The sequence below is a fragment of the Pan troglodytes genome, chromosome 4, assembly GCF_028858775.2.
Source record: "Pan troglodytes isolate AG18354 chromosome 4, NHGRI_mPanTro3-v2.0_pri, whole genome shotgun sequence".
NCBI classification, from domain to species: Eukaryota; Metazoa; Chordata; class Mammalia; order Primates; family Hominidae; genus Pan; species Pan troglodytes.
In genome coordinates, this window is record NC_072402.2 from 132,006,609 (window position 1) to 132,026,404 (window position 19,796).

At 40.7% G+C, this 19,796-nt stretch overlaps 1 protein-coding gene across 13 annotated transcripts in view; it reads right to left on the bottom strand.

Moving 5' to 3' along the window:
- The window catches only part of CDKL3 (cyclin dependent kinase like 3), a 137,812-nt gene that overhangs the window by 23,977 nt on the left and 94,039 nt on the right, over positions 1 to 19,796 (bottom strand). The window contains exons 13-14 of one of the 13 annotated variants that reach the window (XR_008548081.2): positions 16,202 to 16,321; positions 14,927 to 15,098 (exon numbers count right to left, since the gene is read on the bottom strand). The exons of 11 other annotated variants lie outside the window; for them this stretch is intronic. Coding sequence is in view for 1 of the 2 variants with exons in the window: in XM_016953840.4 (XP_016809329.1) it covers positions 16,313 to 16,321 (9 nt within the window). In the remaining variant the exon portion in view is untranslated. Of the gene's footprint in view, positions 1 to 14,926; positions 15,099 to 16,201; positions 16,322 to 19,796 lie in introns of those variants that run through there. One more of the 13 variants, XM_016953840.4, reaches the window with a different exon arrangement.

The window sequence follows — 19,796 nt, forward strand, 5'->3', positions numbered from 1 at the left end:
TTCACCATGTTGCCCAGGCTGGTCTCGAACTCCTCACCTCAAGTGATCCTCCCATCTCAGGTTTCCCAAAGTGCTGGGATTTCAGGCATAAGCCACTGCACTTGGCCAAGCCTTACACCTTACATTGGGTTATGGACACATAGGTGATTATGATATTCTATACCTTTCTGTATTTATGAAATATTTCATAAGAAAAATACGTAACTAAAATTTTAAATTAAAAAGGGAAACAGAAGGTTACTAATCACCTAGAGGAATGAGTTAGAAGATTCTTGCACTTCTTGTATTGACTACTAACTATGCCCATCTCTTCCCACTGCCTGCCCCACAACCCCTGTAGCTTGTAAGATTTGTTTTTGTTAAGATACTATTGTGAAAAATAATATCGACAAAAATACAATTAACATATTTAAAGACTAATAATAAAACAAGTTCCCTTGCACTTTTTTTTTTTTTTTTTGAGATGGAGTCTCACTGTGTCGCCCAGGCTGGAGTGCAGTGGAACAATCTCAGCTCACTGCAACCTCTGCCTCCCGGGTTCAAGCAATTCTCGTGCCTCAGCCTCCTGAGTAGTGGGACTACAGGTGTGTGCCACCACGCCTAATTTTTGTATTTTTAGTAGAGACGGGGATTAGCCATGTTGGGCAGGATGGTCTGGAACTCCTGACCTCAAATGATGCACTTTCCTCAGCCTCACAAAGTGCTGGGATTACAGGCATGAGCCATTGTGCCCAGCCTTCCCTTGCACTCTTGACTCAAGAAACATGACATTACCAGTAACACTGAGGTTCCAGGTATGCTCTCTCTGATCACATTCCCAACAGACAGGGCTGCTATGCTGAATTTTGTATTTATTATTCCTTGGCTTTTTTTATAATCGAATCATATATTGTATATTTTAAAATATATTTAGTTTTGTATGTATTTAACGTAAATATGTGGAACCATAATGTGACTTGCTCTTCTTATGAAAACTGTTTGTGATTTATTCATGTTGGTGTATATAATTCATTCATGTTTGTGTCTGTGTGTATATATATTAATAATACATGACAGTTTATTTATCCAGTCTGTTATTGATGGATTTTGGACTGTTTCCAGATTTTGCTGTAACAAACAACACTGCTGGGAACATCCTTACATGCCACCTGAAGTCCATGTGCAAGACTTTCTCCAGAATAAAAACCAAGGAGAGGAATGGTTGGTCACGGGATGTGCCCATCTACAATTTACTAGGTAATGCCAGGTAGTCTTCCCAATTTACACTCCCACCAGCAGAGTGTGAACATTTCCATTGCCCCATGTCCTCACCAACACTTGGTGTTGACAATAAGCTTTTGCCAACTGGGTGAGAATGAAAACTAGAATCTGTGGTTTTAATTTCCATTTCCCTGCTTACTAATAAAGCTGAGGCCTTTTTTTTTTTCATATTTTTGGCCATTCGCTTTCTTGCTTTTGTGACATATCTATCTTTTGCTCACTTTTCTTTGGGGTATGTTGTCTTTTTTCTTTGTGGATTTTTAGGAATTCACCATGTGTTTGAGGTATAATTACATAAGTTATGTAAGTTCTCTAAGTTCTCGGTTGTGACTTGCTTTTTCACTTTTTTACTCTTCTGGTATGAGGAGTAGTCCTAAATTTTAATATCGTTAATTTTTTTTTCTTTTTGAGATAGAGTCTCCCTCTGTTCCCCAGTCTGGAGTGCTGTGGTGTGATCTCAGCTCACTACAGCCTTGACCTTCCTGAGCTCAAGTGATCTTCCCACCTCAGGTGCTGGAGGAGCTAAGACTATAGACATGCACCACCGGGCCCAAGTACAGTTAAATTTGGTCACTGGTTTTTCCTTTTTGCTTTTGCTTTTTGTGTCTTATTTAAGAAAGATGGGCTGGGCGCGGTGGCTCACACCTGTAATCCCAGCACTTTGGGAGGCCAAGGCAGGCAGATCACCAGAGGTTGGGAGTTTGAGACCAGCCTGACCAACGTGGAGAAACCCCGTGTCTACTAAAAATACAAAATTAGCCAAGTGTGGTGGCGCATGCCTGTAATCCCAGCTACTCAGGAGGCTGAGGCAGGAGAATCGCTTGAACCCAGGAGGCGGAGGCTGCAGTGAGCTGAGATCACACCACTGCACTCCAGCCTGGGTTACAGAGCTAGACTTTCTGTCTCAAAAAAAAGAAAAAGAAAAGAAAAGAGATAAGAGGCTGGGTGTGGTGGCTCACGCCTGTAATCTCAGCACTTTGGGAGGCCAAGGCAGGCGAATCACAAGGTCAGTATTGGGAGAACCAGCCCCCAATATTTCAAAGTAGGTTCTTTTCTATTTTCCCTAAGTGTTGGCTGGTCTGAAAAAATAAAGAGAAAGAGTACAAAGAGAAATTTTACAGCTGGGCCTCCGGGGGTGCCAGCACATATTGGTAGGACTGTGATGGCAACCCCAAGCTACAAAACCAGCAAGTTTTTATTAGGGATATTAGAAGGGGAGGGAGTGTACGAATAGGGAGTGGGTCACAGAGATCACATGCTTCAAAAGGCAATAAAAGGTCACAAGGCAAAGGGCAGAGCAAGATCACAAGGCCAGGGCAAAATTAGAATTACTGATGAGGTTCCATGTCCCACTGGGCACGCATTGTCATTGATAAACATCTTAACAGGAAACAGGGTTCGACAGAAGACAACTGGTCTGACTAGAATTCGCTAGGCTGGAATTTCCTAATCCTAGCAAGCCTGAGGGCACTGCAGGAGACCAGGGTGTATTTCCTCCTTTATCTTCAACTGCATAAGACAGACACTCCCAGAGTGGCCATTTTAGAGACCTCCCCCTGGGAATGCGTTCCTTTCCCAGGGTTATTCCTTGCTGGGAAAAGAATTCAGTGATATTTCTCCTATTTGCTTTCCGCAAGAAGAGAAATATGACTCTGTTCTGCCTGGCCCCACAGGCAGTCAGACCTTATGGTTATCTTCCTTGTTCCCTGAAAATCGCTGTTATCCTATTCTTTTTTAGGATGCCCAGATTTCATATTGTTCAAACACACGTTTTACAACAATTTGTGCAGTTCACGCAATCATCACAGGGTCCTGAGGTGACACACATCCTCAGTTTACAAAGATGATGGGATTAAGAGATTAAAGTAAAGACAGGCATAGGCAATTATAAGAGCATTGATTGGGGAAGTGATAAATGTCCATGAAATGTTCACAATTTATGTTCTTCTGCCGTGGCTTCAGCCGGCCCCTCCATTCGGGGGTCCCTGACTTCCCGTAACAAGTGAATCTACCATTCTGGGGTCTGGAGGATGGTGGCCCTCTTCTCACAGCTCCACTAGGCAGTTCAGAGTCCCTGACTTCCCGTAACAGGTCAGGAGTTCAAGATCAGCCTGACGAATGTGGTGAAACCCCATCTCTACTAAAAATACAAAAATTAGCTGGGCATGGTGGTGGGCACCTGTAGTCCCAGCTTCTCAGGAGGCTGAGGCAGGAGAATTGTTTGAACCTGTGAGATGGAGGTTGCAGTGAGCTGCGATTGTGCCATTGCACTCCAGCCTGGGCAACAGAACAACACTCTGTCTCAAAAAAAAAAAAAAAAAGGAAGAACAAAGCAGAAGCATGTGTCTAACCAGACGTCAAGATTCATGTTAAAGTTGTAATTACAAAGTAGAAGCATGTGTCTAACCAGACATCAAGATTCACGTTAAAGTTGTAATTAAGACACCATTGAATTGGTGTAAGGGTAAAAGACCAGTAGAACTGAATAAAGAGCCTAAAAAACCCACACATGTACAGAAACTTAATATATGATGGTATTGTCAATAAATGGTATTGACAATAAGTGGGGAAAGGATAGACTCTTAAATAAATGAGACTGGGACAATTGGTAAGCCACACAGAAAAAGAGGAACTGAATTCTTGCCTCATACCAAACACAACAAATAATTTTATATGTATTATGGACTTAAATGCAAATGGAAAACTTTAAGACTTTTAGAAGAATATCTTTGGCCAGGCACAGTGGCTCATGCCTGTAATCCCAGCACTTTGGAAGGCCGAGGCCGGCAGATTACCCGAGGTCAGGAGTTTGAAAGAGCCCAGAGGTTAGTTTTATTTGTATTTGAACTTTATCTAACTGGAAACATATAGTAAATATGTAAATGGAGCCAGGTGTGGTGGCTCACACCTGTAATCCCAGCACTTTGGGAAGCCGAGGTGAGCAGATCACCTGAGGTCAGAAGTTTGAGACCAGCCTGACCAACATGAAGAAACCCCATCTCTACTAAAAATACAAAATTAGCCAGGTGTGGTGGCGCATGCCTACAATCCCAGCTATTGGGGAGGCTGAGGCAAGAGAATTGCTTGAACCCAGGAGGCAGAGGTTGCAGTGAGCCAAGATTGTGCCATTGCACTCTAGCCTGGGCAACAAGAGCGAAACTCTGTCTCAAAAAACAAACAAAACAAAACAAACAAACAACAACAACAAAAAAACCCTAACTTTTAGTGATAGATGTCAGATACTGGTTTCCTTTGATGGGAGGCATTGGCTGAAAGGAGGATAAGGGGAGATGTAATTATTTTATATCTTGCTTTGGGTGGTGGTTACATGGGTATATTTAATTGCCACAATTCATAAAGTTAAATAGTTAGGGCCCTTGCATTTTATTTTATATAAGTTTATGCCTTTAAAAGAAAAAATATTGTTAAGAAAATGAATAGACAGACATACCACGAATTGTGAGATAATATTTGCAGTGCGTATGTGTGACCAAAAACAGTGTCCTGAATGTATCAGGAACCACTAACAATTAACAACAACAACAAAAATCCAATTTAAAATGTACAAAGTATTTGAACAAACAAAAAAGACATAAGAATGGCCAATAAGCATGTGAAAGGGTGCTCAACATCATTATTCATTAGGAAAATGCAAATTAAAACTTTGATTTAAAAAAAGCTTCAATGGGGTACCATTATACACCCACTAGATTGGATAAAGTGATAATATCAGATGTTTATAAAGCTATGGAGCAACTGGAACTCTCAATCTTTGCTGGTGAGAGTGTAAACAATTATCTCATCTTAGAGAACTGTTTGGTAATTTCCCGTAAATTTAAACATACATTTTCCCTATGACCACACAATTCTACTTCTAAGTATTTTTCCAAGGATAACGAAGGCATAGATCCACAAAAAGACTTGTGCAAGAAAGTTCATGGCAGCCTGAATCATAATAATTGAAACAACTCAAATGTGCATCAACTAGAGACTGGATAAAGAAATTGTATTATAGTCATGCACTAGAACATGACATAGCTATAAGAATGGCAGTAATCTCAGCACTTTTGTAAACAGAGGCAGGATGATCGCTTGAGCCCAGGAGTTTGAGAACAGCATGGGTAACATGGTGAGACCCCATCTCTACAAAAAATAAAAAAGTTGGTCAGGCATGATGGGATGCACTTATGGTCCCAGCTACTTGACAGGCTGAGGTGGGAGGATTGCTTGAGCCCAGGAGGTGGAGGCTGCAGCAAGCTGTGTTCATGTCACTGCACTCCAGTCTGGGTGATGCAGCAAGACCCTGTCTCAAAAAAATTTAACAAAAAAAATTTTAAAGAGGAAATTAACAAGTAAGTGTTAACTGCAAACCATGGATGGATTTTGAAAACATTACACAAAACTATATGTATTATATTTCATTTATAGGATTCAAGGTACATGAAGTCCAAGAACAAGAAAAACTAATCTATGATGTCAGAAATCAGAAAATGGTTGCATTGTGGGTAAACAGAAAATTGACTGGCAACCAGCACTGGGGAAATGGAAGTGTTCTATACCTTATTTATGTGGTGTTACGTGGGTGAATACAATTGTCACGACTCATTCAACTGAACACTTAAGATCAATTTAAAAATTCTTTAAAATGAAGGTAAAATAAAGACATGTACGGGAAAATACAAATGACTGGATTTGTCATCATATAGTCTGCATTAAAAGAAATACTAAAGGGTATTTTTTAGACAGAGAAAAATGACCTCAGTGTAGGCTTGGAAATGCAGGAAGGAATAAATAGTAACAAAAGAGTAAATGTTAACTGTCTAAAACAATAATAATGTATTGTAGGATTAATATATGTAAAATTTAAAAATGACATCATTAGCATGTAAGTAGGGAGAGAAGCAAATAGAGTTGAAGTATTCTAAGGTATTTTCATTGTCTAGAAGGAATAAAATACTAATTTTATTAAACTCTGGTAAGTCACAGATGAATGTGACAAAAATCTGCTTATAATTGTCAAATATATATATCTCATAACACACTGATAAAGGGAAATATTGAATAATAAAAATACTCAATAATTTTTTTAAAAAAGCAGTAACAGAGAAAGAAAGGAAAACAGAATACATGGAACAAATAGAAAGTAAATAGCGAGGTGGTAGATATAAAACCAAACATATAACTAACTACATTAAATAAAAAAGGTTCCAAATAAAATGCTCCAAAAAAGAAGAAATAGATGGTCATACTGGATAGAAAATTTAAAACCTAACCATATATTGCTTATAAAATAACCATTTATATGAAATATAAATATGTAGGAATATTCAAAGTAAAAGAAAACAAAAATAGTTACTATTCAAGCTCTAAACAAAACAGGTAGCTATATGAATAACACATAACGTAGACTGTAATGTGAGAAGCATTACTAGAAATGAGACATATTTCATAATGAAAAAAAGGTACGATTCACCAGAAAAATGCAACAAACCTAAACTGAATGCACCTAATAACATAGCCTTAAATGTATATTAAAAACTGATAGAATTAAATGAAGAAGTAGACAAATCCACAATGATACTTGAAGATTTTAACACATAACCCTCAATAACAAATAAACAGGACACATGCCAAAGAATCAGATACGGTATAAAGATTTAAACAACACAATTAACACTCTTGAACTGACACCTATAGAACATTGCACCCAATAATTACAGAATTATTTTTAAGTTCAAAAATTTACTATATGTTGGCACATAAAACAAATCAATAAATTTCAAAGGAATGAAATAATACAGAGGGATTCTCTGACCACACTCTAATTAAGCTAAATATTAATTTCAAAATTTCCCATGGGCTTGGAAACTGAGAATTACATTTCTAAATAACTCATGGAATAAAGTAGATGTCATATTGGAAACTGGAAAAAAAACTTACTAAATAATACTAAATAATACTACATACAAAAACATGTGATACAGCTAAAGCTGTGCTTAGAAGTAAATTTATGCATTTAAATACTTCGCCTTTCGCTGCCTGACCGCAGCCATCATGGGTCACATGCATGCTCCCTGGAGGGACTCTGCCCTATCGCTGCAGCATCCCCACTCAGCTGATGTTGATATCTGATGACATGAAGGAGCAGATTTACAAACTGGCCAAAAAGGGCCTGACTCCCTCACAAGTCAGTGTGATCCTGAGAGATGCACATGTGTTGCACAAGTACGCTTTGTGACAGGCAATGAAATCTTAAGAATTCTTAAGTCTAAGGGACTTGCTCTTGATCTCCCTGATGATCTGTACCATTCAATCAAGAAAGCAGTTGCTATTTGAAAGCACCTTGAACAAAACAGAAAGGATAAGGATGCTAAACTATGCCTGATTCTGACAGAGAGCCGGATTCACCATTTGGCTAGATATTATAAGACCAAGTGAATCCTCCCTCCCAATTGGAAATATGAGTCATCAACAAACAGCCTCTGCCCTGCTTGCATAAATTTGTCTATGTACTCAAGCAGTAAAATGATTGTTTAACTAAAAACAAATTAATAAATAAAATGCTTCCGAGAAAAGAACAATGGCTGATAATCAATGATTTAAATTGGAAAATAAACAGAATCTAAGGACATTAGAAGAAAAAAAAGATAGGAACAGACATTAATACCATAGCAAACAAATATACACTAGAGAAAATCACTTCATTGAAAAGGCAATTTAATAAATTATTGGTATAAAAAATTAGAAAAAACACAAGTTACTAAGTTCAAGAATGAAAAAGAGCTAAGGATGCTGGCTGGTGCATGTAATCGCAGCTACTTGGGAGGCTCAGGCAGAAGGCTCAGACGGGATGATAGCTTGAGACTAGGAGCTTAAGACCAGCCTGGGCAACATAGTGAAACCCGTATCTAAAAGAAATAAGAAAAAAAAATCTGGGCATGGTAACCTGTGCCTGTAGTCCCAGCTACTTGGGAGGCTAAGGCAGGAGGATCACTTGATCCCAGGAGTTTGAGGCTGCAGTGAGCTATGATAGTGCCACTGCACTCTAGCCTGGGTGACAGAGCAGGAAGTGGGGGAAGAGCTTCACTAGAATCTTATCAACTTTTACAAAATAGTAAGAGGGTGTCAAAAACAACTATATACTGATAAATTTTCCATTTTAAGTGAAATGTCTGTAGATTACATAGTTACATCTCTCATTTATTCCTGATATTGTTAAACTGTGTTTCTCTATTTCTTGACCAGTTTAGTAAGTTTATCTTTTTTTTTTTCTTGTGACGGAGTTTCGCTCTGTCACCCAGGCTGGAGTGCGATCTTGGCTCACCGCAACCTCCACCTCCCGGGTTCAAGCAATTCTCCTGCCTCAGCCTCCCGAGTAGCTGGGCTACAGGCATGTGCCACCATGCCTGGCTAATTTTGTATTTTTTTTAGTAGAGACGGGGTTTCTCCATGTTGGTCAGGCTGGTCTCAAACTCCTGACCTCAGGTGATCTGCCCGCCTCAGCCTCCCAAAGTGCTGGGATTACAGGCGTGAGCCACAGTGCCCAGCCCCTAAGTTTATCATTTTTTTTTTTATTCTTTTCAATCATCCTACATTTGGTTGTGTTGATTTTTCTCTAGTTAGTGTTTCCTATTTCATTGAATTATTTCCTTTATTATTTCTTTCTTTCTACTTACTATAGGTTTCATTTGTTCTTTTCTAGTCTTTTTTTTTTTTTAACATTTTAAAGTTAAAGCTTAGGTCATTAAATTTAGATCTTTCTTCTTTTCTTTTTCTTTTTTTTTTTAAGATGGTGTCTCCCTCTGTCACCCAGGCTGGAGTGCAATGGCGCGATCTCAGCTCACTGCAACCTCTGCCTCCTGGGTTCAAGCAATTCTCCTGCCTCAGTCTCCTGAGTAGCGGGGACTACAGGTGTGTACCACAACGCCCAGCTAATTTTTTTTGTATTTTTAGTAGAGACAGGGTTTCACTGTGTTAGCCAGGATGGTCTCGAGCTTCTGACCTCGTGATCCACCCTCCTTGGCCTCCCAAAGTGCTGGGATTACAGGCGTGAGCCAGCTTGCCCGGCCCTGATCTTTCTTCTTTTCTAATATAAGCATTCAAAGCCATAAATTTCTCTCAAAGCACTGCTTTGGCTGCATTCTAAAAATTTTGATATCTTGTGTTTTCATTATCATTTAGTTCAAAATATTTGCCAATATTCCTGGGGTTTTTTTGTTTGTTTGTTCTTTGTTTTTGTTTTTTGGGTTTTTTTGTTTTTTGAGATGTAGTTTCATTCTTGTTGCCCAGGCTGGAGTGCAACGGCATGATCTCAGCTCACTGTAACCTCCGCCTCCCAGGTTCAAGCGATTCTCCTGCCTCAGCCTCCCAAGTAGCTGGGATTACAGGCATGCGCCACCATGCCCAGCTAATTTTGTAGTTTTAGTAGACACGGGGTTTCTCCGTGTTGGTCAGGCTGGTCTCGAACTCCCAACCTCAGGTGATCCGCCTGCCTCGGCCTCCCAAAGTGCTGGGATTACAGGCGTGAGCCACCATGCCCAGCCATTATTCCTGGTGTTTTTTCTGTAATGCATAGATTATTTAGAATTGATTGTTTAGTTTCCAAATATTTGGGGATTTTCTAAACATTGTATTGTTATTAATTCTAATTTGATGCCATTGTGGTCAGAGAACATATTCTGTATGATTTCAATCCTCGTAAATTTATTGAGACTTGTTTTATGGCTCAGAATATGGTCTATCTTAGTAAGTGTAACATTTGCACTTGGAAAAAAATGTGTATTGTGCCATTGTTGGATATCACATTCTATAAATGCCAGTTAATCAAAGTTGGTTGAAAGTATTGTTCAGCTCATCTATGTTTTTTTATTTATTATTTATTTATTTATTTATTTTTTTGAGACAGTCTCACTCTGTCCCAAAGACCGGAGTGTAGTGGTACAATCTCAGCTCACTGCAACCTCTGCCTCTGGGGTTCAAGTGATTCTTGTGCCTCAGCCTCCTGAGTAGCTGGGATTACAGGCACATGCCACCATACCCTGCTAATTTTTTGTATTTACAGGGCTTCACCATGTTGGCCAGGCTGGTCTTGAACTCCTGGTCTCAAGGGATCCACCCATTTGGGCTCCCAAAGTGCTAGGATTAATAGGCATGAGCCACCGCACCCAGCCAGATAACCTACGTCTTTTTATTTTTTAGATGGAGTCTCACTCTGTCACCCAGGCTGGAGTGCAATGGCGCAATCTTGGCTCACTGCAACCTCTGCCTCCCAGGTTCAAGTGATTCTCCTGCCTCAGCCTCCCAAGTAGCTGGGACTACAGGCACATGCCACCACACCTGGCTAATTTTTGTATTTTTTAGTAGAGATGGGGTTTCACCATGTTGGCCAGGCTGGTCTTGAATTCTTGACCTCAGGTGATCTGCCTGCCTCGGCCACCCAAAGTGCTGGGATTACAGGCGTGAGCCACTGCACCCAGCCACCTATGTCTTTACTAATTTTCTGCTTACTTGTTCTATCAGTTATTGAGAGAAGAGTATTGAAATCTTAACTATATTTGTGGATTGTCTATCAGTAGTTGCTTTATGTATTTTAAAGCTCTGGTATTAAATGCATACCCATTTAAAACTGTTATATTTTCTTAGTGCATTGACTCTTTTATCATTATGAAATTTCTCTTTATCCCTGGTATACCTTGTTTAGAAATCTACTTCATGTAAGAATGTAGCCACTCCAACTCTCTTATTATCACTGTTGGCATCTTTTTTCTATCCTTTTAACCTGTGTATTCATATTTATAGTGTGTTTCTTGTAGCATATAGTTGGATATTGCTTTTTTTTCCCAGTTAGACAATCTTTGTCCTTGTCATTGGAGTATTTGAATCATTTATATTTAATGTAATTATCTATGTAGTTGGGCTGCAGCATCTGTTTTCTCTTCCCTTTCATGTGCTGCTTCCCTATGGATAGAGTACCATTCTGTCTCTACTGTTGGTTCATTATTTATACCCCTTTTATGTCTTTTGTTTTGTTTTGTTTTGTTTTTTTGACAGAGTCTTGCTCTGTTGCCCCGGCTGGAGTACAGTGGCACGATCTCTGCTCACTGCAACCTCCACCTCCCGGGTTCAAGTGATTCTTGTGTCTCAGCCTCCCAGGTAGCTGGGACACAGGTGTGTCTCACCATGCCCAGCTAACTTTTGTATTTTTAGTAGAGAAGGGGTTTTGCCATGTTGGCCAGGCTGGTCTCAAACTCCTGGACCCAAGCAATTCCCTGCCTCAACCTCCCAAAGTACTGGGATTACAGGTGTGAGACACCACACCTGGATCCATTTGGACTTTTTTTTAAATATTCCATTTCTTTCCTCATTATGTTAATGTTGTCCTTTAAATTCTTGTTCTAAAGTTGTTGTAAAGCCCTTGCCTGCTAATTCCATTATCATTTCTTTATCTCCTTCTATTGAATCATTTAAAATTGTCATTGTGGATCACATTTTTTCTGGGTAGTTTTATTTTAATTTAATTTAATTAATTTCTTTTAAGATAGAGTTTCACTGTGCTGCCCAGGCTGGAGTGCAGTGGAGTGATCTTGGCTTACTGCAACCTCTGCTCCCAGGCTTAATCCTCCCATATCAGCCTCTTGAGTAGCTGGTACTACAGGCGTGCGCCACATGTCCAGCTAATTTTTGTATTTCGTGTAGAGACAGGATTTCACCATATTGCCCAGGTTGGTCAAGCAATCCGTGTGCCTCAGCCTCCCAAATTACAGGATTATAGGGGTAAGCCACTGCATCTGGCTGCTGGGTTGTTTTAAAGTCTAGTGATTTTTTTTTTTTTGAGATGGAGTCTCGCTCTTGTTGCCCAGGATGGAGGCAATGGCGTGATCTTGGCTCACTGCAACCTCCACCTCTTGGGTTCACGCAATTCTCCTGCCTCAGCCTCCCAAGCAGCTGGTATTACAGGCGCCTGCCACCACGCCCAGCTAATTTTTGTATTTTTAGTAGAGATGGGGTTTCACTATGTTGGCCAGGTTGATCTTGAACTCCTGACCTCAGGTGATCCACCCAGATCGACCTCCCAAAGTACTGGGATTACAGGTGTGAGCCACCATGCCCGGCTGTTTTTTTGTTTGTTTGTTTTTTGTTTTTTGATTTTTTTTGTTTGTTTGTTTTATATGGAGCCTTGCTCTGTTGCACAGGCTGGAGTGCAGTGGTGCAATCTTGGTTCACTGCAACCTCCGCCTCCTTGGTTCAAGCAATTCTCCTACCTCAGCCTCCCAAGTAGCTGGGATTACAGGTGCCTGCCACCACGCCTGCCTAATTTTTGTATTTCTAGTAGAGTCAGTGTTTCGCCATATTGGCCAGGCTGGTCTCAAACTGCTGACCTCAAGTGATCCACCTGCCTCCACCTCGCAAAGTGCTGGGATTACGGGCATGAGCCACCACACCCGGCCAAGTATAGTAATTCTTTCATTGGGTGGCAGGCTTATAACACTTACATGATTGTTAGAATTTTTAAAATTTCCTTTAAAGAAGTTAGAATTTGTTTTGACAAGCCATTGAGTTACTTGCAGATCACCTTGGTCCCTAAGTGTCTTTTTTTTTTTTTTTTTTTGAGACAGAGTCTCACTCTGTTTCCCAGGCTGGAGTGCAGTGTGGCGCAATCTCAGCTCACTGCAACCTCTGCCTCCCAGATTCAAGCAATTCTCCTGCCTCAGCCTCTCAAGTAGCTGGGACTACAGGCACGTGCCACCAAGCCCAGCTAATTTTTGTATTTTTAGTAGAGACTGGGTTTCACCATGTTGGCCAGGCTGGTCTTGAACTCCTGACCTCGTGATCCACCTGCCTCGGCCTCCCAAAGTGCTGAGATTACAGGCGTGAGCCACCATGCCCAGCCAAGAGTCTTGTTTTTAAGCTGTGTAAGAGCATATCTAAAAGGCCTTTTATTGTAAGATAGTTTAGCCCTACTACAAAGATATGATATGGGGTCTCTACTAAATGCCCTGGCTGTTCAAAAATATCTCTACACATTAGATGGCAGAAACTTGAGTCGCTCCTAGCCCTGTGGGATCTCTGACAATTATTTTACTTATAGATCCCTGGGAGATATTCTTTGACTGGCCTTGTAAATTTCATCCTATATATGGCTTATCAGTTTGAGTACTCCAAAAAACGAATACCAAGAAGAGGGTTCTAAGAGATTATAATATTGTAAGGAAAAATGGGAAGGGAGCCAGGGGAAGCTAGGAGAATCATATAATTGCAATGCAGGTCTGACCCTTTTGAAAGAGAAAAGAAAGGAAAGTTGAGTGGAAGACATTTAGACTGCACTGCAGTTCTGAGGAAGTTTGGAAATCTGATGGGGAATCCTCAAGCCAAAGTCTCCCATCAGAGGCATTCTGCATTTCTCAGGAATAGGCCTGCCTTCATATGCCTGAGAAAGTCATTAGCTGGGAGTTAACACATGGGAAGCATGGCCTTACTGCAAATGTGGAGATGGATTTCAGAGTGCAGCAGCTGGGCCCATTAGTCAATTATGCTCTTCACAGTTAGACACGTTACAGACACATTTTTTAGGCCACCAAATATTCACCCCTTGCATCAAACAGATATACATCTCCTCAAAATTCAGAGACAGGCTCCTCCATGATGCCTATTATCCTTTCTTCCTGGGGGGAAACTAAGAATAGAGAGAATAATGAGACAAACTACAGTCCTCATCACTGCAGTTGATCTAAGCGCTGCACCTGGTCTTCACCCTCTCCCTCCTCCAGTGATTCATTCTGAATTTCCTCACTCACAGCCATCATTTCAGCAGGTCTTGGTGCCTTACCTAGTGGTGTGATCCAAACCTCCATTCCTGGGAAATCTGAACTCTTAGTAATCATACCCTTTTCAGTCTCAGGTTGCCACACGTGTTCATTCACAGTTCCAGTGGTTCAAGGCACTCAAATGGATAATGGGTTGGACACATTTGCCACCCTTCCCCCTTCATGTAACAGTAGTCCTACTTCCTCCTGCTGATCAAGGCCAATTACCCTTCCCAGTATGGTGACTTCTTTTCTTGCCTGCTAGACCCTGGACACAAAGAATTCAAAATGCCATTGTGGAAATTTTAACTTTACGTTAAATGGAACTCTTGCTGTGTGCGACCTCTAGCAAGATTATGCCCCTTTTTGAAACAAAGAACTCCAATTCTGTCAAAGCCCAGGATTGCAGGGAAGAGAAGTACAAAATCTCCCAGTTGGGACATGAATCCCCATTTTGGGAGTGATAATAAGAGGAGCCACTCCTGCTTCCACGCCCTGACTCCCAGACCCATGTGTTTTTTCCCCCTGGGGATATAATATCCTAAAAAAGTCTCTGCATATATATCTTGCATCCGGAAGATTGGCACATTATCTTTTCAGAATATTTCCTCTGAGCTAGCACTTCATTTGTACTTACAAAGGCTGATCCAGTGTTCTATAAGGCTGGCTGCTTTAGGATGGTACATGTGATATTGCCAATGAATCCCATGGTCATGAAACTACTCCACACCCTCTTCACTGTAAAGTGGTTGGATGCTATGTTGTGTGGAATTCCATGCCTATGAATTATTCTGTAAGCCCCAGAGAAGCTGAGAATCTTTAGGCAGGAAGTATAAGACCATACTCAGAATAAGTATCTATACCTGGTGAAGATAAAACTCTTGCTCTTTTGGGTTGAAAGAAGTCTGATATACTTGACTTGGCACCAACTAGCTGGTTGGTCTCTTCAGAGAACAGTGCTGTGTTAGGGGTTCAACATTAGTCTCTGCTGCTGTAGTTTTCAGTGTCCAAATCTTCAACCTCATTTCACCAGGCCTGTGAATGATGGTGAATGATGTGTCCTCTGGGTCCTCCCATGATTCTCTGGTTAGATGTCTGGTCTTACATTACACATCTATTCCAGCATGCCTACTTTCCTCAGCCTCTTTATCCTTTCCTGTGCCATCTGTAAGGGCAACTCAGGCCTTTCCATTTCCCTGAGTGTTAGCCACAGCATTTTCCAAGCTTCTAAAAGCCACCTCAGCAGCGAATTTGCCTTATCCCCTAAGGTCCTTGCAAGGGTGTTAAATCCCATGTCCTGAGATAGTACTCCTGAGTAAATTAATTCTTGCTTATCTATGCTTACATTCTAGTCCCCTTGATCAAACACCCTAAAAATCTAATTCCAAGGATACATCCCTGGCTCCTGCTAGTATGCTAGCTAATTCCTGCAATTCTTTTGATATAAGTCTCTTTTCTTCCCTTATCAGGCCCAGCATGTTTTCAACAAAGTTATGCTAGGATTTAGCCTAAGTTATTGACTTGGCAGCCAAAAGTTGGGGCAGCTACTGAGATGAGCACCTGCAGCATCATAGAGCAAAATATTAAGTGTTAGTTCTTACAAGGGCTTACAAGCCATCTCTACAAGCCCAGGGAGTGCAAGGGCTGCAGTGCTAGCATTCTTAGGGGCATTCGACAAGATGTCCCCATTCCATGTTTCAGGGTCCCAGGTTATCCCCACTAGGTCCTGACCTTTGTATAATAGGGCTGCTGGGCATTCAAATGTCTCATGTCTCTGAAGTTCTGCAACTCTAACAATTAGATCTTCATCCTATTGCTCACGTGTGTCTGCTCTTCCACTGCAGTACATAAGGAGCTCTTTGTAAGATGATACCACGAAACCATCTGGCTTAGCCATTAACTGCTCAAGAGCTTTCAGTTTCTGATTATCCCACTGCAAGGCATCAATACAACTCAGCAGTAACCAATTCACCCATCTTTGGAGGTAATCTCCTTCCTCCTCCAAAATCTTTCTCTGCCTGCATCATCACACCTTACACAGAACTTCCCTCTACCACATCATTTTCCAGGTTGCCACCTGTGAAATCTTTAGTTGCTGAGCTCCGGTTTATGCTAGTGTCTATCCATGTCCCACGTACCAGTCAGAATGATGTTCTCTTTGCCTGTCAGGAGGTGAGTAAGCCAGTCCCAGATCCCATCTTACTGCCTATTTTCTTGGACCATTCACTGTTGGTACCACTTGTGTTAGCTCAAGTCCCCTAAGAAACAGATGGCAAGAGATTAGTTATACAAGAGGTTTACTGGGAGAAATACCTGTGAGAAAACTGGGAAAGGAGCCAGGGGAATCTAGGAAAGGCATCAGACTGTAATGTATGTCTGACCTTTGTGAAGGAAAGAAAAGAAAGGTTGAGTGGAAGCAACTTACACTGCAGTGCATTTCTAAGGAAGTTTGGCGATGCCAGTGAATAATCTTTGAACCAAAATTTTGAGTTTTTCATCTTCCAAGAATGGGCCTTCCTCAGTATCCCTGTGCCTAGTCACTGACTGTAAGCAGCAGCCATGGGAAGATTCCTTAGTATGAACATGGTGATGAACAGGGCCCATAGGTCAAAATTACATTCCCTGCAGTTGGAGGTCTGAGAGGTCTATTTTCATGGCTGCCACAATTGCACAGATTAGTATTCAACCAAAGACTGGAAGGTAACCCATGCAGACTTTTGAGCACCTTCTCTACATAGCTTTTCTCTTCTCTAGTACTCTGCCTTGCAAATTCTGGTCACCTTGGCCTCCCCAAGCTTCTATCCCTACCTCATCAACTCAGCAAAGCTGCCAGGCTCTCCTTGGGTTATGCCATCCTGTGCTGTGGTCCAGAAATTGCCTCTAAGCAAAAAGCCTATGTAATCACAGTGCTCACCTCATTCATTTTCCATCTATAAGGGACTATGGTCCTGGGTTGGCTGTTGCCCAATGTCTAATGCATTGTTTCAGATACTTTTTTCCATTATCCTAGCTTTTACAAAGGAAGAGTAAGTATCATGCCAGTTGCTCCATCATGGACAGAAGTAAAAGCTCCTCCGTTTTCTGTGGTGTGTGTTTGTTTTAAATTTCATTATTTTTTACTTTTGTCTTATTTATTTCTCTCTGGGTTTAATTTGCTGTTCTTTTACTCACTTCTTGAGATACAAGCTTGGATCACTGATATTAACCTTCCTTCTTTTCTAGCATATGCATTTTACACATTTCCATCCAACCACTGTTTTAACTATATCTCAGAAGTTTTGATATGTCATATTTTCATTATTATTCAGTTTCACATACTTTCTAATATCTATTGTGATCTCTTTTTTGATTAATGGATTACTTAGAAGTGTACTGCTTAATTTCCATTTTCTAATTAGTTTTTATAATTCATTACTACCTTAAGACTATTGTGGTCAGAGAGTACATTCTGAGTGCTTCCAATCTTCTGAAACTTTGTTGAAGCTGGCTTTACTGTCAAATTTTATAAATTCACCTGTATACTTAAAAACAGTGTATATTCTAGCTGGGCATTATGCCTCATGCCTGTAATCCCAGCACTTTGAGAGGCTATAACGAGAGGATCACTTGAGGTGAGGAGTTCAAGACCAGCCTGGGCAACATAGTAAGACCCTGTCTCTACAAAAAAAATTTTTAAAAATAACTGGGCATTGGTGGTGTGTGCTTGTAGTCCTAACTACTTGGGAGGCTGAAGTGGAAGGATTGCTTGAGCCCAGGAATTCAAGGCTACAGTGAGGTGTATGATGATGCCATTGCACTCCAGTCTGGGCATCAAAGTAAGACCCTGTCTCTATAAAAAATTTTTTAAGGCCGGGCACAGTGGCTCATGCCTGTAATCCCAGCACTTTGGGAGGCCGAGGTGGGTGGATCACATGAGGTCAGGAGTTTGAGACCAGCCTGGCCAACATGGTGAAACCCTGTCTCTACTAAAAATACAAAAAATTATCCAGGCATAGTGGTGCATGCCTGTAATCCCAGCTACTCAGGAGACTGAGGCAGGAGAATCACTTGAACCTGGGAGGTGGAGGTTGCAGTGAGCCAAGGTCACGCCATTGCACTCCACCCTGGCCAATAAGAATAAAACTCCATCTCAAAAAAAAAATTTTTTTTTAATATATATTCTTATCCTCAGTGCAGTGTTCTATTATGTCAACAGTCAAGTTTATTGTGTTATTTTTATTTTTATGTCTTTACTGATTTATCATGTGCTTGTTTTATCAACTATTCAAAGGTTGTGTTAAATCTACCTTATTAATGTTGAGTTGTCTATATTCTCCTTTTAGTTCTGTCCATTTTTGCCTTATATATTTTGAAACTATGTTATTCAGTGCATACATATTTAGAATTGTTATATCTTCTTGTGAACTGGACTCTATCATTAGAAAATGTCCCTTTCTATCTCTAGTTATTCTTCTTGCCTTAAGAGCTATTCTCTCTGATAATAAACAGCAACACCAGCTTGAGTGCAGTGGTGTGATCTCAGCTCACTGCAACCTCTGCCCCCGGGTTCAAGTGATTCTCTTGCCTCAGCCTCCCAAGTAGCTGGGATTACAGGCATGCGCCACCATACCCAGCTAATTTTTGTATTTTTAGTAGAGATGGGGTTTCACCATGTTGGCCAGGCTGGTCTCCAACTCCCTATCTCAGGTGATCTCCCCACCTTGGCCTCCCAAGATGCTGGGATTACAGGGGTGGGTCATCACACCCAGCTCCAGCTTTCTTTCAATTATTGTTTGCACACTATATTTTTTCCAACTTTTACTTTGAGCATTTCAGTGTCTTATACTTAAGATATTTTTTATATGCAGCATATAGCTGGGGTTTTTTTAACTTTTCTTTTTAGATTGGAGTCTTACTATGTTGGCCAGGCTGGCCTTGATGCCTAGCCTCAAGCAATCCTCCTGCCTCAGCCTTCTGAGTAGCTGGAATTATAGGCACATGCCACCATACCCAGGTTATAGTTAGATAATTTTTAATCCAATCTGGTAATATTCATCTTCTATTTGGAGTATTTATTCTATTTGTTTTAATGTAATTACTAATACAGTTGGAATTATACTTACCGTCTTTGACTTGAGTTTAATACAAATTACTATTTTAATATTTCCCTGATAATGCTAAAATCTTAGAACACTTTATCTCTACTTACCCTCTCCTTCTTGCTTTATTGGAGTCATGAGTTTTAATTCTACATATATTTTAAGCCCTCATATTACTATGATTAATCTTTACAGTCAATATTTATTTATATTTACTCACACATTTCCCCCTTTTGTTATTCTTCATTCCCTTCAAATTTCCTGTTTCCATTTGGGACTATTTTCCTTCTGCCTTAAGAACTCTCTTCAGGCCAGGCACAATAGCTCACACCTGTAATCCCAGCACTTTGGAAGGCTGAGGTGGGAGGATCACTTGAGGTCAGGGGTTCGAGACTAGCCTGGTCAACATTGTAAAACCCTGTATGTACCAAAAATAGTAACAATAATAATAGCTGGGTGTGGTGGCAGGTGCCTGTAATTCCAGCTACTTCGGAGGATGAGGCATGAGAATCACTTGAACCCAGTAGGCGGAGGTTGCAATGAGCCGAGATTGCGCCACTGTAGCCTGGGCAACAGAGCGTCTCAAAAACAAAACAAAACAAAACAAAACAAAACCTCTCTTCAGCTTTTATCTTAAGGCAGATCTTCTGGCAAT